The sequence below is a fragment of the Trichosurus vulpecula genome, chromosome 8 (assembly GCF_011100635.1).
Source record: "Trichosurus vulpecula isolate mTriVul1 chromosome 8, mTriVul1.pri, whole genome shotgun sequence".
Taxonomy (NCBI): domain Eukaryota; kingdom Metazoa; phylum Chordata; class Mammalia; order Diprotodontia; family Phalangeridae; genus Trichosurus; species Trichosurus vulpecula.
Window position 1 is genome coordinate 203,305,279 of NC_050580.1, and position 22,714 is coordinate 203,327,992.

At 43.1% G+C, this 22,714-nt stretch overlaps 1 protein-coding gene across 2 annotated transcripts in view; it reads left to right on the plus strand.

Moving 5' to 3' along the window:
* Window positions 1-22,714, plus strand: part of ABCD4 (ATP binding cassette subfamily D member 4) — a 35,119-nt gene that overhangs the window by 8,468 nt on the left and 3,937 nt on the right. Inside the window, exons 3-17 of one of the 2 annotated variants that reach the window (XM_036736302.1) lie at window positions 4,245-4,372; window positions 5,813-5,952; window positions 6,704-6,820; window positions 7,430-7,555; window positions 8,980-9,030; window positions 11,080-11,174; window positions 11,428-11,549; window positions 12,007-12,098; window positions 14,137-14,226; window positions 14,663-14,862; window positions 15,880-15,971; window positions 17,229-17,265; window positions 19,190-19,239; window positions 19,888-19,940; window positions 20,534-20,610. In XM_036736302.1, the coding sequence (XP_036592197.1) occupies window positions 4,245-4,372; window positions 5,813-5,952; window positions 6,704-6,820; window positions 7,430-7,555; window positions 8,980-9,030; window positions 11,080-11,174; window positions 11,428-11,549; window positions 12,007-12,098; window positions 14,137-14,226; window positions 14,663-14,862; window positions 15,880-15,971; window positions 17,229-17,265; window positions 19,190-19,239; window positions 19,888-19,940; window positions 20,534-20,610 (1,470 nt within the window). Of the gene's footprint in view, window positions 1-4,244; window positions 4,380-5,812; window positions 5,953-6,703; window positions 6,821-7,429; window positions 7,556-8,979; window positions 9,031-11,079; window positions 11,175-11,427; window positions 11,550-12,006; window positions 12,099-14,136; window positions 14,227-14,662; window positions 14,863-15,879; window positions 15,972-17,228; window positions 17,266-19,189; window positions 19,240-19,887; window positions 19,941-20,533; window positions 20,611-22,714 lie in introns of those variants that run through there. The other variant, XM_036736303.1, reaches the window with a different exon arrangement.

Consider the following 22,714-nt stretch of genomic DNA (forward strand, 5'->3'; position numbering starts at 1 on the left):
TAAAAATAGAGGAAGTAAAGAAAATATGCTTCAATCTGCATTCAGAGTTCATCAGTTCTCTCTCTGGAGATGGATTGGATCTTTCATCATGGGGCCTTTGGAATTGTCTTGGTCATTGTTTTGGTCAGAGTAGCTAAGTCTTTCACAGTTGATCATTATTACGACATTGCTGTTACTGTGAACAATGATTTTCTGGTTGTGTTCACTTCATTTTGCATGAGTTCATGTAAGTCTTCCCAGGTTTTTTCTGAAACCATCCTGCTCATCATTTCTTTTTTTCTAAATAATATTTTATTTTTCCCCCAATTACATGTGAAAACAGTTTTTAACATTTAAAAAAAAAATTGTGTTCCAAATTCTTTCCCTCCCTCCCTTCCCCATCCCAGAGATAGTAAGCAATCTGATATAGGTTATACATGTGCAATCATGTAAAACACATTTCTGTATTAGCCATTTTGTGGAAGAAAACTCAAACCCCCCAAAAGAAAGTGAAAAATAGTTTGACACAGTCTGCCTTCAGACTGCTCACCATTTCTGATTGCACAATAGTATTCTATCACAATGCCGTGGCTTGTTAAGTCATTCCCCAATCAGTGTGTATCCCCTCAATTTCCAGTTCTTTGCCACCACAAAAAGAGCTACTATAAATATTTTTGTGCAAATAGGTTCCTTTCCCTTTTCTTTGATCTCTTTGGGATACAGACCTAGTAGTGGCATTGCTGCATCTAAGGGTACGCATAGTTTTATAGCCCTTTGGTCATAGTTCCAAATTGTTCTCCAGAATGGTTGGACCAGTTTACAACTCCACCAACAATTTATTATCGTCCTTATTTTTCCACATCCCCTTCAGCCTTTGTCATTTTCCTTTCTGTCATGTTAGCCAATCCGATAGATGTGAGGTGGTATTTCAGAGTTTTTAAATTTGCATTTGTCTAATCTGTAGTAATTTAAAGCATTTTTTCATGTAACTATTGATAGCTTTGATTTCTTCCTCTCAAAACTGCCCGTTCATGTTCTTTGACCATTTATCAACTAGAGAATGGCTTTTATTTTTATAAATTTGGCTCACTTGCCTATATATTTGAGAAATGAGGCCTTTATCAGAGAAACTTGCTGTAAATTCCTCCCCTCCCCCAGTTTCCTGTTTTCCTTCTAATTTTGGCTGCATTAGTTTTGTTTGTGCAAAAGCTTTTTAATTTCATGGAATCAGAATTATCTATTTTACTTCTTGTTTATCTCTGTCTCTTGTTTAGTAATAAACTCTTCCCTTATACATAGATCTGACAGGTATATTTTTCTGAGCTTCCATAATTTACTTATAGTGTCATCCTAAAGTATGTCTAAATAATTTATCCATTTTAACCTAATCTTGCCATACTGTGTGAGATGTTGGTCTATGGCTCGTTTCTGCCAAACTGCTTTCCAGTTTTCCTAGCGATTTTTGTCAAATGTTGAGTTCTTATCCCAAAAGCCTAGATCTTTGGGTTTATCAAATAGTAGATTACTGTTGTTATTTATCACTGTATATTGTATACCTAATCCATTCTACTGACCCACCCCTCTATTTCTTAGCCAATACCGGATTGTTTTGATGATTACTGCTTTGTTGAAATCTGGAACGGCTAGGCTGCCTTCATTAACATTTTTTTTTCATTGATTCCTTTGATATTCTTAGCTTTTTGTTCTTCCAGATGAATTTTGTTACTCTTTTTTTCTAACTCTGTAAAATAATTCTTTAGTAGTATGATTGGTATGGCACTGAATAAGTAAAAAAGGTGGAATTGTCATTTTTATTATAGTGGCTCAGCCTACCCATGAGCAACTAATATTTCTCCGGGTATTTAGGTCTGTCTTCATCTTTGTGAAAAGTATTTTGTAATCATGTTCATATAGTCCCTGAGTTTGTCTTGGCAGGTAGACTCTCAAGTAATATATATTTTCTGCACATATTTTAAATGGAATTTCTCTTTTTCTCTCTTCATATTGAGTTGGTAACTGTTACGGGCTCCCGAAGCCTCGCAACTATACTCGGGGTTCTCCCCAAGCCCCAGGCCTTTGCCTAAGCAAAGGACCTGATCTCGCGGACAATGAATGGGGCGGGAGCCGAAAGATGGTGAGTGACTCCGAATTTTATTTCAGCAAGCAGCACCCTTATATCTTTAGTGACGTAGGTACATTCTTTGGTTATGTGGGTGAAGGACAGGTAAAAATCAATACACTTGGGTACTAGGACCGCCCCGACTCCACCTACTCTCCTCCCCTTCTCTTCCCGCACTTAACCGGAAGCTCCCTGCGGGCAGGCAGTCCAGGCAAAGAACCAGAAACTCCACGTGCTCTGGCAAGCCCAGACAGAGAGCCGGAAGTTCCATGTGGTCAGGCAGGTCCAGGCAAAGACCTGGAATCGCTAGAGAGGCAATAAAGGCAAGACCCCTCCTCCTGGCTCCACCCACTATCCCAAAGCCCTGAGTCTATCTCAGCAGGCCCCTGGGCCTGGAGGTCTGAGGAGGGCAGGGCTCAGCTCTAACTCGGCCTGCAACAGGTAACATATAGAAGTACTGATAATTTATGTGGGTATATTTTATATCCTGCAACTTTGCTGAAGTTGTTAATTGTTTCATTTAGTTTTTTAGGTGATTCCCTAGGGTTTTCTAAGTATACCATCATATCATCTGCAAAAAATGATAGTTATATTTCTTCATTGCCTATTTTTATTCCTTCAATTTTTTTCTTGTCTTACTGCTATAGCTAGCATTTCTAGTACGATATTGAATAGTAGTGATGATGATGGACATCCTTATTTCACTCCTGATCTTATTGGGAAGACTTCAAGTTTGTCCCCGTTACAGATAATGCTTGCTCTTGGTTTTAGATTGATACTGCTTATTTTAAGAAATTGATTCTTATTCTTTCTAGTTTTTTAATAGGAATAAGTGTTACATTTTGCCAAAGGCTTTCTTTGATTCTTATTCTTTCTAGTTTTTTAATAGGAATAAGTGTTACATTTTGCCAAAGGCTTTTTCTGCATCTATTGATATAATCGTATGGTTTTTGTTGTTACTGTTCTTGATATGGTCAGTTATACTGATAGTTTTCCTCATTTTGAACCAGACCTGCATGATCATAGTGTGATCTTTCTGATACATTGCTGTAATCTCTTTGCTAGTGTCTTATATAAATTTTTTGCATCAATATTCATTAAGGAAATGGGTCTATAATTTTCTTTCTCCGTTTTTGCTGTCTCTGGTTTAGCTATAAAAACCATATTTGTGTCATTAAAGGAATTTGGTAGGACTCCCTTACCTGTTTTTTCAAATAGTTCATATATGGTGTTGGGATTGAGTGTTCCTTAAATGTTTGGTAGAATCCACTTGAGAATCCATCTGGTTCTGGGGATTTTTTTCTTAGGGTTTGTATTAGCAAGGCAATAATCACAATATAGACGATAATTGTCAATATGCCTATATGGTTCTATATCGCAAAATATAAGAGACTCTGCATGTAGAAGGCAGAAGAAGTAAACCATTTATTCAGACACCAGAGAACCAGATCCCAAAACCAATAAGCCCAATCCATCATAGCAGCAAAGAACTCAATACACTATCACAGCAGAGAACCACTCTGTCCCATTAGCCTTCCTCCTGCCTCCTGGGGCCTTGCCACAAACACACTCACAGCACAGGTAGCATGCCTCTGTCTGCTCTCTCCCTCAGCTCTAACTGCTCTCTCAGCATTTCCTGTAACATACTTTTCTTTTTCTCTCAGCAAGTTCCTCCTACCACATATGACTTAGGCTTCCTGTGATGTAAGCAGGTCACATGGGCCTATTAATGGGTGGTAAAGATCTTCAAATTTAAATTATCATTACAGGGTTAATTATGAATTTTTTTAAAAAAAATTATTCTGAGATGGGGCTTCATAGGCTGTTTCACCAGACTATCTAAGGGTCCATGACCCACAAAAAAAGAACCTCTGCTCTAAGAATACCTTCCTTCTCTTCTATCTATCTTGTGTATATTAATTTAGATGTTAACTCCTCCACTAGAATGTACACTCCTTGAGGACAGGGTTTGGATTTGCTCTTTTTTTTTCTCCCCAGCACTTAGCTTAGTGCCTGGCATTCAGTTAGCACTTAATAAATTTGATTGATTGGTTGGTTGATGGGGGCTTGAAGAAGCCAAAGACTTGGAAGAGATCCTTACCTGTGTTGTCTGTTATTTGCATTCCCCCTGTCTTTCTTCCCACAGAACAGCTGGTCATCTACCAGGTGGGGCTAATACCCAGTCAGTACTATGGTGTCCTAGGAAATAAGGATCTGGATGGATTCAAGACCCTGACATGTCTAGCCCTTGTTCTCATCGTGGTCAACTCCACAGTAAGAGGTTCCTTGGTCCTGTTCCTGTTTCCTTCCTCCCTTCCCTCTTTCCCCACTTCTGCCTTTGTGTTTGGAGCTGGGTGCCCTCAGGGGATTAAATTGACTCAGGCAAGGGGAAGGGGTTAGGATGTGGTCAGGCTCCCTCCTTTTAGGGGGAAGATCAAAAACCTCTGTGCCCCGGCCTGCTTCTGCCTGAAGAATTGGGTGTTGTAACTCCTCCCTTATTTAATCCTCTTCAACCGGAGCACAAAGTAGCTGGGTGGGCATCAAGGTGCTTATGACCCTATGGGAGCTTGTAAGTAAGCACAACTCGGTGGTATAGGGTATGGAGCTACAGGTCTGCAGTCAGGAAGACCTAATTCAAGTGTCCAGCACACAGTAGGTGCTATAAACACATTAGTGATAATGGTAATTATAATGGCTTATTTCAGTGTCAGTTAAGAGGAAAGACAGTTATACTGTTTATCTTTCACTCTGGGTTGCTCAGAACACTTTAAAGCTACACTCTTCCTTCCTTCCCCCTCACCATATCCCTAGGATGCAGGGAGGGGGCAGGGCTGCTTCTCTCCATTCTGTAAAAACTAACACAAAGTGACATATCCCATGTTCCACTGAAAGTCAGCCTGTTTCCCTGGTACTTCTTTGGTCATCATCATTCATTGGCCAATAAACGTTTTGTTATGAAATACTTCTATTATACTGAGACCTTTACTAAGCTCAGGAGGAGGGGCTGAGGGTGGGAAGAGGGGATAAATCAAAAAGGAATTAGATAATGATCCCTGTCCTCAATGAACTTAGAGGCACACGTATATTAAATTTGCTTTTGAACACTTCCAAAGTGACCTCTCCCCTTCCCACAGGGGCATTTTTAAAAACTGCAATTTTGAGATTCCATTGATTTAAGGGGACTCCTGATAAGAAAACTCCCTCTCCTGACTTAAAAGCCCCAGTTGTGCAATTTGTGGTGTTGGAGTGTTGCTTGGGGGTACTGAGTGGTTAAGGGATTTGTCTGGGCTCATACAGCCACTGTGTCACAAGGCTGACTCTGAGGCTGGCTCTTCAGGTATTTTGTATTTACTTATCTGTGTGTACTTTATTTTCTCCCCATTAGAATGTAAGTTCCTTCAGGAAAGTGATTTTTTTTCTTTGTTATCTTGGTGGTCCCAGCCCATAGCATAACTTGATCTGCCACTTGATATGATATAGGGGGAAAGTTCCCAGTGGACACGGAACAAGGAATGATCCAAGTGGGTTGAGATTAAAACAAGGGAGGCTTCTTGCTGGAGTTGTGGTTTGAGCTGCCTCTCTAAGGAAATGATCTTCCTCATAATATTCACTCAAAAGAGGTACTTTAATAAAAGTGCTTAGTATAGTACCCAGCAAATAGTAGGCGCTTAATACATGCTTATTCCCTTTCCTTCTCTTCTCCTTCCCGGACAGCTGAAGAGCTTTGACCAGTTTATCTGTAACCTGTTGTATGTGAGCTGGAGGAAGGACCTTACTGAGCACCTTCATTGCCTTTACTTCCGTGGCCGAATCTACTACACCCTCAATGTGATTCGTGATGACATCGATAATCCGTAGGCTTCTCCCACTGCCTCTTACCTAGGCTGGTCTCCCTTTTATCCTCTGCCTTTCTGGGTGTTTGGTTTTTCTCATTGGGATTGGGAAGAAGTCATGTGGCTGTGAGAGTCTAATTACCTTCAGGGAAGTTTTCTTTCAAAGTCCCCTTGCTTGCTACTCTCCAGCCAGGCACTTTGGGGTTCATATAGGAATTACCACCCAATGCCAGGTGGAACTCCATGAGGAAGGCTTTTAGTGGGTGTACTTTCAATCTCTTTACTTCCTCTTCTTACCGTTCTTCCCCTTCCTCCTCTGCTCCGGGGGTTAACCCAGATTTTAAGTCCTGTGGTTATATGTGTACTTGTGAGGGACTGAGACATACGGGACGCTTCTTTCTTGACTCAAATAACCCAACAGACTCTTGGTTAGTAGATATTGTTTCCCTCATGTCTTGTTTCTCAAACTTTGTCAGGACAAACTGAGGCCCCAAAGGAGCAGCTGCCAAGTAGGGCCTTATTTTAAACTCAGTGTAAACTTCTCTGAGAGTCCTAGATTCCCAGGATTGATGGTGTGCCACTTTCAGAAACCAGTCTAAGCTATACCTGGCTTCCATCTGATCTTGAGCTCATTTCTACTAACAGTCCAGGATAAACAGCTGTGGATCAGGATGAGGGGGGAGAAATTGGCTTATCTGTCCTTTTGTCCCTGTGATCTCCACTCACAAAGTTGCCTGGTTCACACTGCTCTCTCTTCTCTCTTTGGATGCAGGGACCAGCGCATTAGTCAAGACGTAGAGAGGTTTTGTCGGCAGCTCAGCACCATGGCCAGCAAGCTGATCATCTCCCCTTTCACCATTACCTACTACACGTATCAGTGCTTTCAAAGGTAGGGCCTCTGGGGAGGGTTGGCTCTAAATGGTCTTTCCCCAATATTCCCTCTTTTCCAGCCGATGCTTTCCAAGGTGTCCAATTCCTGAATGTTAAGGGTTCCAACTTAAAGTATTTTCCTGTGCCATGGTCAGGAAATGCTTCTTGGGTTCTTTAAGACCACCCATCCTAGAGTGTTTCCTGGCTTTCCATATTTGGGATTCCAAGTCTCCTTTTTGCCAGAAAATTAACCCAAGAATTCCCATAGCCTGGAAAGGAGGGAATGACCTATGTTAATAACTTTTTCTTTTTCCTTCTTTTTCTACTTTTTAAAAGTAGAAGTATTCTACTTTTAAATTATTTTTATTGATATCCTTTGGTTTTTACATCATCTTTCTTTCTAAATATATACTTCCCTTTCTTATCCCTACCAAGGCATTCCTTGTAAGAAAAAAAAAATTTAGTTCAGCAAAACCAACCAATCTACATGTCAGCAAGTCAGTATTCCCAGTCAAAGTCACTCATCTCTGAAATGAAGGAAGAGGGAGGTTTTCTCAACTTTTCTCCAGGGCCAAGCTTCTTGACCAATGCCATTTAATTTTTTTTTTCTTACTTTTTGCTCTTTCAGCACGAGCTGGCTTGGGCCAGTGAGTATCTTTGGTTACTTTGTCCTGGGGACCATAGTGAACAAAGTCCTGATGGGCCCTATTGTTTCAAAACTGGTGCAGCAGGAGAAGCTGGAAGGAGATTTCAGGTAGATGCTCTTTGCTATCTTTCCTTTCCCTTGCCATCTTAAAAGACTCAGCATCTCACCCAACCCAGCTTAAGGACATCATTTTACCCATCCATTCCTGTTTGTCTTTTTTTTTTTTTTGGAGGGGGGAAGGCAGGGTAATTGGGGTTAAGTGACTTGTCCAAGGTCACACAGCTAGTAAGTGTGTCAAAGTGTCTGAGGCCAGATTTGAACTCAGGTCCTCCTGACTCCAGGGCTGGTGCTCCTCTTTGTCTTTTAGCCCCAGTTGGGATGCTCCACTACCTGTTTGTCCTTTCCAGTGTACCTTTGCAGAACTCATTACTGGTGGAGTAAACAGTTCAGCAAAACTAACCGACAAATTTTAAAAGTCTGAAATTATATGGAGCAGAAATATTGTGCAGAGAATAGAGCACTGACTGGAAATCAGGAAGACCTGAGTTCCAATCCAGCTCCAGACACTTCGTAGCCCTGTGACTCAGGGCAAATCACTTAAACACTGTTTGCCTCTGTTTCCTCATCTGTAAAGCAGGGATAATAACACCCACCTCTCAGGGTTGTTTTGAGGATAGAATGAGGTAATATTTGTAAAAGGGTTTTGTGAACCTTAAAGTGCTATATAAATACTAGCTGTACTCCTTATCCCTATCCACAGCCCTGCAAAGAAGGTGAGGAGGTATCTTCTCATATTTGTGGGGGTTGGGGGAGGGGAGCGCTTTGCATGGTTATTAAAATTTTGTATTGTTTGGCATTGGTTAATTGTTCTCCCCCGCTTCCTTCTCTTTTTCCTCTTCTTTCTCTTTATTTTTTTCATTCTTTTCTTCCTTTCTCCTCCTCCTCCCTTCTTTTCTTTTTCTTCTCCTTCTTTTCCTTTTCCTCCTTCTCCTTTTCTTCTCCTCCTCTTCTTCTTCTGTTTCCTCTTTGTTCTCTTCCTTCTCTTCCTTTTCCTCCTGTTCCTCCTTTTACTTCTCCCTCTCTTCCTTCTCCTCTTCCCCTTCTTCCTTTCTCTCTTTCCTCTCCTCTTCCTTCTTCCCAGTTATGTGCTGCCATCCTACATATTGGTTCTTACTTCCCTTTGCATCATTTCATATAAGTCTTCCTTCAGCATAGCCTTTAAGAAACCTGGGCCACTGCCATGCCACGATGTTCAGCACCAGAGTAGAACTTTAGTGGATGTTCCCTTCTGTTACTTTTTTCTAAAGTGAGGAACATAAAACAGTGCCTTATAACGTACTTCTCATTGTTGTGAGAATAAAGTGTCAGGAGTTACGTATGGAATTGTGTTTTGGCGAGGAGGTCACTTGGGCCTCTCATCTTACACTTCTTCTGTGGCTCAGAAAGGGGAGTAGACAGCGGACTCAAGGATAATGACCCACGTGTTATCAGGAGTTTTGTTCACTGACCTTTGTCTCCTTTGGTTCATCCAGGTTTAAGCACGTGCAGCTTCGGGTGAATGCTGAGCCAGCAGCTTTCTATAGGTAATAACAACGGGTAGGTTTGTGTTTCTTTAGGTGCTCAGGGTAGCGTACGCTGCCGTGAGTTGAGAGTTGATCTGGGTAAGTTTCCTGGCTGATTCCATCCTGCCAGAGTCTCCCCCTTCAGGGAACTGAAGCAGCCTCATGAGCCGCCTTCATTCTACTCTGCTTTATCTGTTAAGCCGTAAAGACCTGTGCTGTTTGGTGCTGCCATTCCATATTGAATGTGAATGAGTGTGACTCTCTTGTGACTTAGCTTCCAGTGCCTGCTGTCCAGTGTTGGTTTTGTCAGGAGTTCTTTGGAAGAGTCATGCCGTGAGTCATTCCTAATATGGTGGGAGCCACCTGGTGGCCTGTTTTTACGAAAGACTCACATTGCTAAGCCACTTTTGTAGTACTCTGAAGAAATAGGCATAAAACCCACTGTTGCGTAATAACTCATAGAGCTTCCTGCTCCTTTAAAATTGTTATTTCTAAAAATATTTTTCTTGTTAGATTATATATTTAGAGCTGGAAGAGATCATCCGGTCTAACCCTCTCATTTTACAGAAAGGGGTATGGGAGCCCAAATTATTAAGTAAGTAGCAGAGTCTGAATTTGAGCCCAAGTTCTCCGATTCCAAATCCAGAGGTCTTTCCGCTGTACGAAGCTGCCTCCCAGGTCTTCCTGGGCTGCACAGATCTTCACCCAGGATGGAACCATTATGGCTCCCAAAGCACTTAACTCCAGCTGCAGGTGGGGAGATCTCTACCTTGGGGGAAGTGTTTTTGATGAAAAACTTAGAAGTGGTCAGTGTAGTTTAGGGGCTAGACTGAGCATTCTGGTGACTTTGACGGCCCATAAAGCGTTGCCCTATTGTTTCTGTTTTTCTGCCTGTAAGCTGGAGAGAGTAAGTGTTTGTGATGCAGTAGCTAAACCCCTGAAGTCTGCAGCCGGTTACTCGCTTTTGCTGCTTTAGAATGTCATAGGTTGGGAGCCCAATTTATCAGAGACCTGGCTCCAGCAAAAATGTCACAAGTTGAACAACAAGGGTGTGTGTGTGTGTGTGTGTGTGTGTGTGTGTGTGTGTGTGGTCCATGGTTTCTGGACTCACCCTTGAGAGGCACTATGGTATGGTAGATGTCTGGAAGATCTGAGTTCTAATCCCATATTAGCTGCGTGACCCTCTTTCAGCCTCATTTGCTTCATCTGTAAAATGGACTACTTAGTTCATAGGGTTGTTGGGAGGATCAAATGGCTCAGTGTAGGCAAAGTTCTTTCCAAACCTTAAATCCTACATAAATGCCTATTCCTGTTGTTAGGAAATCACCTCCTTGAAGGTTCCTAAAGGGCCAGCTTGATATCCTGCCTCCATGACCTGTTTAAACTCCATATTAGGCTCAGGGTCTAGTCTTTGGACAGGGTTACATACATTATAGAAGTTTATTCTCAAAGAAAAAAGGAGCTATTCTTCCTTACTCTTTGCCTTGTTTGGGCCAGGATGATAGGTCTGTCTCAAGGCCCAGAACTTTTATTCTTAAAGTGTTCTCTGCCTCTTTCTTTAATACCCCGTGGGGCTACCAAGAAGCTTAGAAATCTGTTTGAACCATCCCCAGCCCTATGTGGTAGAGTCGGCTTTGGTCTAGGCCTGCACTCCCCCTGCTGGTGGTTGGTGGAGAAATAAAGTTTCCAAGCTCTTAGGAAAGGTCATTTGATTCTTTCAGGCCCTCCATCCCCCAGCTACAGGAAGGTAGAAGCTTCCTGTTATTTTCCTCTGACCACCTTTGGTATGGCCTTTTGTTGCCACAGTCTCACATGTTGAGAAACCTCTCTAGGGGAAGGGCCAGTCGGTCAATAAACATTAAGCACCTACTGTGTGCCGGGCACTGTGCTAAGCAACAAAAGCCCCAGATGCTGAGGTCCCTCTGGTGAACTTGGGCCCCGAAGGATGGAGTAGGATAGAGTAAAGAAGGGAGAAGGCACCCAGTTAAATTATAAGAGATTCCTCAAGTCTCGGGTAGCCTGGTAAAACCTAACTGGGACCCATAATGCATCATAGCTTTGCTTTTTCAGAGCTGGGCATGTGGAACACGTGAGGACAAATTATAGGCTGCAGAAACTCCTGAAGACTCAGAAGGAGCTCATGTCCAAGGAACTTTGGCTCTATAGTAAGTGGAGAGGGCCCTGCTTTCTGGGATACCGTGGGCTCCAGGGTACATTATTGGGGTGTTCTGTCCCTTTTGCAGTTTTCCTGAAATGGTGAAAGGAGATGGCCATTTCCCAGGTGGGCTGCTGGCTTCTTGCTTGGGCTCCAGGACAGCTGGGAATCAGCTTCTGCCTTTCTGTCCTGGGGCAATGGAGCTGTTCTCACTAAGTACAGGGATTGGTTGTAGTCTTTTTAACCCGGTCTGTAATGCGCAGTTGGCATCAACACCTTCGACTACCTGGGCAGCATCCTGAGTTATGTGATTATCGCGATCCCCATCTTCAGCGGTGTCTATGGAGACTTGACCCCGGCAGAGCTAAGTGCTCTGGTTAGCAAGGTGAGTTGTTAAAGACCCCACGAGGGCTCCCCACCCTTGTAGGGGATATATAGTGACTTGGAGAACACAGTCCCATCCAGAACCTCTCTTTCCTTTTTTTTTTTTCTGGCTTGGCTTTGGGTTATTATGGGACCTGTTGAGGGTGGTCTGTCTGGTGCCCAGAAAGAAAGAAGAGAACCCCAAGCCCAGGAAATGTATGTCTGGAAGGGAGCTAAAATGAGGGTTAGGAATTGTATATAAGGGGAAGCAGACAGTGGAGGAAGGAGTGGGCTTTGTGTCATCTCAAGTCATACCTGTGCCAAGACTGCCTGGCATTTCACCAAGACCTTCATGGGATAAGCTCCCTAGTCACAGGGCCACCCCGCTGATTCAGCACTCAGTCACTTAACAAGCATTCATTAAGCCCCTACTGTTTGCTGGACATTGTGATCAGATTTTCCTCTGTGTCCTCCTCCAGAATGCCTTTGTGTCCATTTATCTCATCAGTTGCTTCAGTCAACTCATCGACCTCTCAACAACCCTCTCTGACGTGGCTGGCTATACACACAGGTGAGGCTCAGTCCAGCTTCCCTTTGACTGGGGTCCAGGAAGAGAGCTACAGGCCAGGGAAATGCGTGTCTAGAAGGGAGCTGAAAGGCTTGCTCTTCATGATGCGGACGACTTCCAGAGTTCCAGGCCCCCCTCACCAAGCGCCCACCTATGGAGCATTTTATATTGGATTTCCCATAAATATCTCAAACTCAACACGCTCGACATCCCCAAAGCCTGCTTCAGCTTTTATTGACACACACTGTCCCGTCACCTTGGTTCCTGACTCCCATTACCCTCACTCACACTACCCCACATGTCCGATTCTGTATTAAATCATCTTGCTTGTATTTCCATAATAACTCTCAGATCCGTTTTCCTCTCTCCAGTCACACGGCCGCTGCTGTCTAATTGAGGCCCTCCTAATTGGTCTTCCGGCCTCGAGTCTGTCCCCTCTCCAGTCCATTCTCCACGTAGACACCAGGATGACTTTCCAAAAGGAAAGGATCTGACTGAGTCACTTGTCATGTCTAGAGTCATGTCTGACTCTCAATGACCCCATTTGAGGTTTTCTTGGCAGAGATCCTGGAGTGGTTTGTTATTTCCTTCTCTAGCTCATTTTATGGATGAGGAAACTGAGGCAAACTTACCTATGGTCACACAGCTATCTATCCATGTATCTAACTACACACATATGCACACATGTATACATATGTGTGCATATATATATATATATACACATGTATATATAGTATATGTGCATGTTTATGTGTGATATATACACATAACTATTTCATGTGTTTTTGAGTCTTCCCTGATAGAATATAAACTCCTTCAGGGTAGCTAGAAGCACTTTTGTCTTTGTATGCCCAGTGCCTGGCATATAATAGCTAGGCACGTCATTTATTGAGCACCTACTATGTGCCAGGCACTAGTATAAGTATTGGAGATAAAAAGAAAGGCAAAAAACAGAATCTACTCTCAAGGAACTCAGTTTAATGCGGGGGGAGGGAGCACCATGGAAGCAACTATGTACAAACAAGCTATGTATAAGATCATTTGGAAATAATCAATAGAAGGAAGGTAGCATCAGGAAAGGCTTCTTGCCAAAAAGGTGGAATTTTAGCCCAGACTTGAGGGAAGCCAGAAAATGGAGATCAGCCGGGAGATAATTCCAGGCATGGGGAACAGATAGTGAAAACACCTCTAGTTGGGAGATGAGTATCTTGTGTGAACAACATCAAGAAAGCTAGGGTCACTGGACTGCAGAGAATGTGCAGGAGAGTAAGGTGTAAAAAGCCTGGAAAGATAGGAAGGGGTCAGGTAATAACCTGGGCTTTAAAGGCCAAAAAGAGGGTCTTATATTTGATTCTGGAGATAAATAGTCACTGGAATTTATTGAATGGGGAAGGGGTGACACGGTCAGACCTGCACTTTAGGAAAATAAATTTGATGGCTACGTGGAGAATGGGCTGTAGTGGAGAGAGACTTGAGGCAGGAAGACCAACCAGCAGGCTATTTTCATAGTCTAGGTGTGAGATAATGAGAGAGTCTGCGTAGTGGCAGCATCAGAGGAGAGATGGGGACATATTCAAGAAACGGAATCAACAGGCTTTGGCACCAGATTAGGTACGGGGGTAAGAGAGTCGAGGAATCAAGGACAGTCCCCATGTTGAGAGCCTGTGTGACTGGGAGGATGGTTGTCCCCTATAGTAATAGGGGACTTAGGAAGAGGGAAGGATTTGGGGGAAAAGATAATGAGTTCAGTTTTGAGGATGTTGAGTTTAAAATGCCTGTGGAACACCCAGTTTGAGATGTCTGATAGTCAGTCAGATATGCATATTGAGGTTAGGACTAGATAAATAGATCTGAGAATCGTCTGCCTAGACATGATAATTATATCTGGAGAATGGATGAAATCACCTAATGAAATAGGATATAGGAAGAAGAGAAGAGGACCCAGGCTAGCCTTGTCTGTGACACAAGAGAAAAGGGATGTCGCAGCTCGTTTGTCGCCCCTCTAGGCAGAGAGAACCCCAGGGTTTCCTCTCTTTTCTAGAATTGGGGAATTGCAAGAGACCCTGGTGGACATGTCTTTAAGGCCTCGAGACTGTGATTCAGAAGACCCGGATGAATGGGATTTTAATGAGTGAGTAATGGCCATGAGCACTTACATTACCCACAAACATTTACAAATGGCGTATATGACACCTTGGATTAGAGTGACATCCAGGCCACAGGTTCAGCTGCATCTCAGGTATATACATGCTGAAATGCTAGTCCTCAGGGAGAATTGTCTTCCTCGTGTTGAAAGTTCACTGTTACCAACCAAGGTCCCTCCAATACTCCCCAAAGAACTCTTCGGGGCTGACATGGCACACCTCACTGATTTCAGAGGAAGCCTAACAATCCCCTTCCAGTACTCCCAGTAGTGAGATTGGGAAGCCCTGAAAAGAGTGACTGTCTTCAAAACAATGCGGATTAATTGTCAGTAAACAAGAGGCAGTGCCCACAAACCTGCGGCTGCCTCATGGGAGCGTGGTATCATTGTTCCTTTTCTTCTTTCTACCTGTGTTTGACTTCAGGGCCTCAGGATCAAAGGCAACAGACACAGCCTTTCTTCTGGACCGGGTCTCCATTTCGGTCCCCTACTCTGACAAGCCTCTGATCAAGGATCTGAGCCTGAGAGTTTCCGAGGGGCAGAGCCTGCTGATCACAGGGAACACAGGCACCGGCAAGACTTCTCTGCTCAGGGTCCTGGCCGGCTTGTGGGAGAGCATGCGTGGTGAGGACTGAGCCTTTTTGCAGCTCAAAATCTCTGAGTTGAAGGTGGGAAGGCCCTAGGCTACCCATCAGGTAATCCTGATACTAGGGTCCCCAAATTCTTCAAATTAAGGACACTGGGAGATAGGAGGACAGAAGAGACAGGGGAAAGGCAGAATAGCAGGTGGTTTTTTTGTTTGTTTGTTTTCATATTAAATCTATTTTCACATTAGTCATGTTGTAGAGAAGAATTAGAACTAATGGAAGAAACCACAAGAAAGAAGAAACAAAAATAAAAGAGAGAGCAAATAATATGCTTCAATCTGCCTTCAGATTCCATAGTTCTTTCTCTGGAGGTGGACAGCATTTTCCATCATGAGACTTTTGGAGTTGTCTTAGATCCTTGCATTGCTAAGAAGAGATAAGTCTATCAAAGTCAGTCATCACACACTGTGGCTGTTACTGTGTACAAGGTTCTCCTGGTTCTGCTCACTTCACTCAGCATCAGTTCATAAAAGTCTTTCTAGGTTTTTCTGAAATCCACCTGCTCATCATTTCTTATAGCACAACAGTATTCTGTCACATTCATATACTATAGCTTATTCAGCCATTCCCCAACTGTTGGGCATTCCCTCAATTTTCAGTACTTTGCCACCACAAAAAGAGCTGCTGTAAATATTTTTGTTCATGTAGGTCCTTTTCCTATTTGTATGATGTCTTTGGGATACAGACCTAGAAGTGGCATTTCTGGGTTAAAGGGTATGCACATTTTTATAGCCCTTTAGCCGTAGTTCCAAATTGCACTCCAGAATGGTTGGATTAGTTCACAACTCCACCAACAATGCAGTAATGTTCCAATTTTCCCACATCTTCTCCAGCATTTATCATTTTCCTAGAAGGCGGTTTTTGTCCCACTTGAAGCAAGGACCTTAGAAACTCTGTGACTCATCCTTCAGCTAAATCAGCATGCAGATTGAGGCCCGGTGTTTCCTTTGGGTCTGAAAGTGATGATAGGGGTGTCTCTTTTGGGCTTTTGCAGGTACTGTACAGATGCTGACATACTTTGGTCCTCACGGAGTGCTGTTTCTGCCACAGAGACCTTTCTTCACAGATGGGACCTTGCGTGAGCAGGTCAGTCTTGCTAATACTCACCTACTCCCTACCCCTACCTCACTGGTTGGGGAAGCTGGTGACTGTATCAGAGGGGAGATTCAGACAACAAGAAGTCGGTTGGTGGTGTGCTCCCATAGCTCTACCTTTCAGGTCCCAGGGGCTTCTTGGGAAATCTCATTCAATTTTCATTCAACACACATTTATTAGGTATCTGCTAAGTGTTCACTATGTTGGGCGCTGAGTGGAATATAAAATGCGATGCATGGTCCATGCCTTCAGAGGGCTTTCAGTCTGTCCCTCTTCACCCTGGAGCTAAGGGAAAATAATAATAATGTTGTGTTCCAGGGACTCAAAAATGCTTTATGCCTTGTGATAGCTCTGTGCTGAGTGCTACAGGTGTTGTTATCTCCGTGTTTTACAAATAAGAATACAGATTCAGAGAAATTAAGCCATATGGTTGCAGGTAGCCAGGTACTGTCGGGTCTTTCTGACTTCAGGGCCTGGACACTGTCCACTGTGCACACACAGCTCTTCTGTGACCTTGTCCCTGTGTTGCTTCACCCCTGCGCTAGAACATCTGACCTATCCCACTTTTTAAACTGTTCATACAATGAACTGGTAAGGCTTGCTATAAGAAAAGATTTACAAACCCTTGGTGCTGTCCTAAAGCAGAATGGACTGCCTTGGGCATAGTGGATGCCCCTTCACCAAGAGGTCTTTGATCAAAAGCCGATTGTCCACTTGTCATGAGTTTAGAGGTTACCTAGTCCAAACAGCTCATTTTACATATGAAGAAGCTGTGGCCTAAAGTGATTAAATGGTTCGCCCAATGTTGCAGATGTATTCTTACTTCAAATACAGGGGTTTCTTCCCACAAACCCAGACCATTGTGATAGAGATGCCTATACATGGACAGCTAGGTGGTGCAGCGGATAGAATGTTAGGCGTAGAGTCAGAGTCATCTTCCTGAGTTCAAATCCAGCTTCAGACACTAGCTGTGTGACCCTGGGCGAGTCACTTAACCCATTTGCCTCAGTTTCCTCATCTGTAAAGTGGGCTGCAGAAGGAAATGGCAAGCCACTCCAGTGTCTTTGCCAAGAAAACCCCAAATGGGGTCACGAAGAGTTGGACACAACTGGAAAATGACTAAACCAAAACACCTCCCAGTTGGACTAGATAACTTCAGAGGTCCCTTCCAACTCCGAAATCCCATCCACTTCCCCTGGGAACCAGGACTCTCCTCCAGTGTATGTAAAACATGATTGTGTTTCTCAGGTGATTTATCCTTTGAAAGAAGTCTACCCCGTGTCAGGTAAGCCAAAGATGACGCATCACCTCAGACCTCCCTGTCCCCCTGCTCTCTGTCTTCTCCATCCTTTCTTGTCCCAGTGTCTCACGTTTGTCTTTTACGATGGAGTCACCCGTCGGGCTTTCTTGTTAAAGCTCGGGTTCCTTCCTGCCATTCCGTGCTGGGTGTGATATGCGTCTTGGCCTCTCTGGAGTCTGACTTTCCCTTCCAGGGCAGAGGTTCCCACTCACAAGGCATGGAACGGTTATCCTTCTCCTGATGATAGTTAATTATTGATAATAGCTTGCATTTATACAGTGCTTCACAGTTCACAAAGTGCTTCACGTGGTTCCACATTCAGTTCAGTGGAGGGTTTCTGCCTTCCCAAGAGTCTCTGTCTGTCTTGGGTCCTGAGTAGACCTGTCCTCCTCCTAGTCTGCCTGGAACAAGCTTAGGTAATAGCTAGTAATAATAGCTGACACTTTAAGGTTTGCAAAGCGATTTACATATATTATCTCACAAGAGCTTTGTGAGGTAGCTGCTATCCTTATCCCCATTCTACAGGTGAGGAAGGGAAGCTAGGCGGTGCCATAGTGCACAGAGCTCTGGGCCTGGAGTCAGGAAGACTCATCTTCCTGAGTTCAAATCTGGCCTCAAATACTTACCAGCTGTGTGACCCTGGACAAGTCACTCAACCCTGTTTGCCTCAGTTTCCTCATCTGTAAAGTGAGCTTGAGGAGGAAATGGCAGTATCAAAGATACCTCCAGTATCTTTGCCAAGAAGACCCCAAATGGGGTCAGGAAGAGTCACACATGACTGAACAACAACAACAACAACATGGGAAGAAACTGAGGGCTGGAGAGGTTGAGTGACTTGTCCTGGGCCACACAACTAGGAAGTGTCTAAGGCTGGATTCAAACTCAGGTCTTCCCGACTACGAGTCTCGTAGTACTCTATCCCCCTGTTTCCACAATCCGGCTAGCAGCTTCTGTGGGGGTGCAAGATCCACCCACAGCCAGCACCCAGAAAATTGCCAACAGCACAATTTCTTTTGATCTGCTTAACTAAGGAAAGCAAGGTGAAGGGGTTGACAAGCTTACTTTAATTCAGCACACAAATATTATTCACTTAGTTCAGGGGAAAAAGCCAGCACCCTGAACTTCAGAGCAAAATACAAACAAATTACAAATGTCAACAGACAGACCCAATACAATTCATAGTTACCAACATCTAGGTTCAGCCCAGGAGCTCAGAACCTCAGGGCTGGCCACCACTGCTGTGGCAAAGAGGTCCAAAGAACAGACAGCCAACCCCTGGTTTTTATATCTTTTTCAGCATCAGGGGTGAGTCCCACATGCGACTCACCCACGTGACCTAGAATTGTCACAAAGAGGCAGACTTAAACCCAGTGGTCTAAAAGCCTCTGCTCTCCCAGACATGTAACCTAGGCCCTCCCTGGAGTTAGCCCCACCTTGGGCCCCACCTTAGTTTTACACCTATTAGGGGTTTGGGCCTGGGGCTTAGCACCTAGTAAGGCTCAACGAATTACTCAGAGGGAACAAAAGCCAAACTATTCAAAGGCACTGGTTGAACTAAGTGCTAAGGAGCCCATTTTTGGTTACCAACCTCCCCCCCCATTTCACCTTTGTTCAGTCGTTTTTCAGTCGTGTCTGATTCTTCATGACCCCATTTGGGTTTTTCTTGACAAAGACACTGGAGTGGTTTGCCATTTCTTTCTCCAGGTCATTTTACAGATGAGGAAACTGAGGCAAACAGGGCAAAATGACTTGCCCAGGGCCACACAGCTAATAAGTATCTGAAGCTGGATTTGAACTAGGGAGGATGAGTCTTCCTAACTCGAGGCCTAGCATTCTCTCCACTGCACCGTCTAGCTGCCCTGCTTTGTCACCTAGTTGCCTGTAACTTGGGGGGAAATCTATTTTCTAGGTTCTGCCGATGATGAGAGAATCATGAGATTCTTGGAATTAGCTGGCCTGGTGAGTCACTGCCAAAATTCCTATGAAAGTCAGCTCCAGGTCATTTCCTCTTCCCTGAGAAGTCCCAGAACAATAGAATTGGTCCCAATAGCTAACCTTTACATAGGCTCTTAAGGTTTGCAAGGTGCTTTACATAGGCTTTCTCATTTGACCCTCACAAGTCTATGAAGAAGGGGTTGTTATTATCCCCATTTTGCAGAGAAGGAAACTGAGGCAGAGGGAAATTAAGTGACTTGCCCAGGGGGTCACACAGCTAGCAAATGTCTTAGGCCACATTTAAACACAGGTCTTCCTGAATCCAGGTCCAGATCTGTCCACTGCCACCTAAATGCCTCCCAGTGAACAGTGTCTGCTTTGCAGATTATTGCTTCTGGGTAGCAGAGTCGCATGAGCCTGACCCTACTGCCTTTGCAACGTGACTGGTAGTGTCCTGTATGTCTGCTGTGAAAGACAGGGATGCAGGCAGCTGAGACTTCCAGGTGCACATCTATTTCTGGAGGGGAAATGAGAAATGAGAATGCCGGTAGGATAGGTGATGGTTAATGGTGGACTCGTTTAGTCAGTCATGAGAAATTTATTAAGCACTTACTGTATGCCAGGTGCTAAGCACCATTTACTGACATCTTCCCATCTCTGTGTGTGTTTCAGTCGAGTCTGGTGGCAAGGACAGGGGGACTGGACCAACAGGTAGACTGGAACTGGTAAGGAAGGATGGGTTAAAAAAAAACCTACGTCCTTTACGAACATGAGTCATTGTCACAGATACCAGCTCTGAGGAGTTTCCTAATTATAGAACATCTAGAGCCCACGATCTAAGCTGGCAGAATGTCCCTGGACTCTGCCAAATTAGGATGGGCAATTACCTTCAGGCTGTTACCTCCTATGTAGGCCTACACAGCATGATATTTCACCAAACAATGTAATTTTGCAATAAAATTGTGTATACAGTATAGTCACACATCACCTTAATATCATGAGATCCCTCTGTTAATTTATCATTTGGTTAACTGACCATTTACAACATCATTCCTGTGGAAATAAGTACCCAGGTGTGTCCCCATCTCATCTAACTTCAAGTTTTTTGGAGCTAGTTTTTAAGATTAGGACAGATGTGCCTAGACTTTCTGGGTCTGCTTAGCCCGCAGGTTTCATTCAAGGTGGAGAAATGGGCTCTTTTTCAAAAGTGTGACCCCTGGAGCAGTCTCTGAAGTTGTCTCTTGGATGCCTGTAATGAAGAGAAGAAAGTGTTTGACTTTTCTCCTTTAGCCACATCTGCCATCTTTCTGCCCCCCAGGTATGATGTTTTGTCCCCTGGAGAGATGCAAAGACTGTCTTTTGCCCGGCTCTTCTATCTGCAACCTAAATATGCAGGTAAGAAATAACCCACAGCAGAAGTGGTGTCAGACCATGTAGTTGTGTGTGTGTGTGTTTGTGTGTGTCCTTGAGTATGATACGTGTCCCGTGGTAGGAAACAGCATTTCACCTCATCTCCCTCACCTTCAGAGGATGAGAAGTAACACCCGAGGCCCTTTCATAGGCTTCCGCCCACGTGGTAGTATTTCATTTTCTTAGAGGAGCTCAGAACATTTTACAAATTCAGTCTTGTCATCTTTGTATGGTTTGTGACAGCTGGAGCCAGGGGAGGTGGGGTGTTGAACCCTTAAAGCAGGCAAGGATTTTTATTCCAGGCTTCTACATCCAAGGAGGGCAGCTGGACATGCCCATTGGGACAATACAAAGGATATGACAAATGGGGAATTTTAGCATCATAGAATTTTAAAACTGGAAGAGAAACCTTAGAAAAATCATGGGTCAAACCCTCACATTTTATGGATGAGGAAGCTGTCAAAAGAGAGACAAAAGGGCTCGTCCAAGGTCTAAGTGCCCGCATCCTTTGGCATGAGATAACTTCCCTGGGGATAGTACCCATTACTGGATTGTGGTGTTCCAGGGCTTGGACCTTGAGGGCTCTTAAGGGGCCTTCAAAGTATAGTATAGTCTTGTAACTGGCTAAAGGATGCCTAGAAATGGCCCTGGTCTTTTGTCACTGAACTCAGCCTGTTATTAACATTTCTACTTCTTTTTATCATCAAACGCAAATATCTAAAATATTTTTTATTTACAAGTTGTTTTTATTTTAAAGTTATTTGTTATTGTATTTATAATTTCATTTCATTATTTAATGTGTATATTGTGTAATATAGCCTATATAAACATCTATATATGTTTGTTTAACTCAATAATGTAATATATTATTATTTATTAACTCTATAATGTAACACATTATTTATTTATTAAATCTAAAGATGAATATTCATCTTTACCCTTTCCACGAGGCCCTGCATCCTGGGATAGGTAATGCAGTGAATGGGTTAGTCTTGGAATTAAGAGAGACTGAACTGAGGGTTCCATTGGCACTCCCTCTAGTGAGGCGGGCCTGTCAACTTCCCTTATTCTAAACCTTTCTCCTCCTGGAGTTACTACCCTCCATTCTACCAGAAACAGGACTGGCCAAACAGCACTTGACCCTGGGTACTTGCGGTTAGATGACATCAGTTAGCGATGAGGAAACTGGGAAGTAGGGGAGAAATCCAGAGAGGAGCTATATTCTTCATTAAAACACGGTGCAGATAATCCTACCATCTCTTCATATAATTCTTATATCATTTATCTCATAGAGTTATTTTGAGGGGACAAAAAAGGAAGAGAAAAAAAGTTCAGCAAAAGCAATCTAATCCAATTATTTTAAAATGTATTGCTATCTTGCTTTTTTATATTACATATTGAATATATGGAATATATTTACATATTCCATATATAAGTATTTTCTATCAATTCGTAATCTGTATTTACCTAGAAATGTCATATAGACGTTTATAGATTTTGGTTCTCTATATTTAGATAAATATACAGATATTCCATATCATATATTAAATATGCATATATTCCATATAGGCATAAATATATGTGTTTGATATAAATATATATTCTGTATTATATACCTGACATTTACCATAATATAACATATTTATAAAAATTTAATATATTTAAATGTAAATATATTTAATATAGCTTTAATATTTATAAAATATATAAGATACTAAAAACATATAAATATATTCCTCATTCCCAACCCAGTGACCATCTCTTGTATCATTAATAAGAAAGAGAAAGCAGTTCAGCAAATCTAATCCTTCAGCTGATGCTCATAGGATGTACGATGTTTGCACACACATAATCCCCCGCATTGGCAAAGAAGGAAGGGAAGGACATTTATCTTTTATTCTACAGAGCTGAGCTTGGTCATTATAATCAAACAGCATTCAGTTGCATCTTTTTGGTTCTTTTCATTTCCATTTTGTCATCATTTTATATTTCTTTGTCCAGGTTCTGCTTAGAGTAGCTAGGTAACTCAGTGGAAAGAATGCTAGGCTTGCATCAGGAAGAACAGAGTTCCAGTTCTGTCTCAGACAAT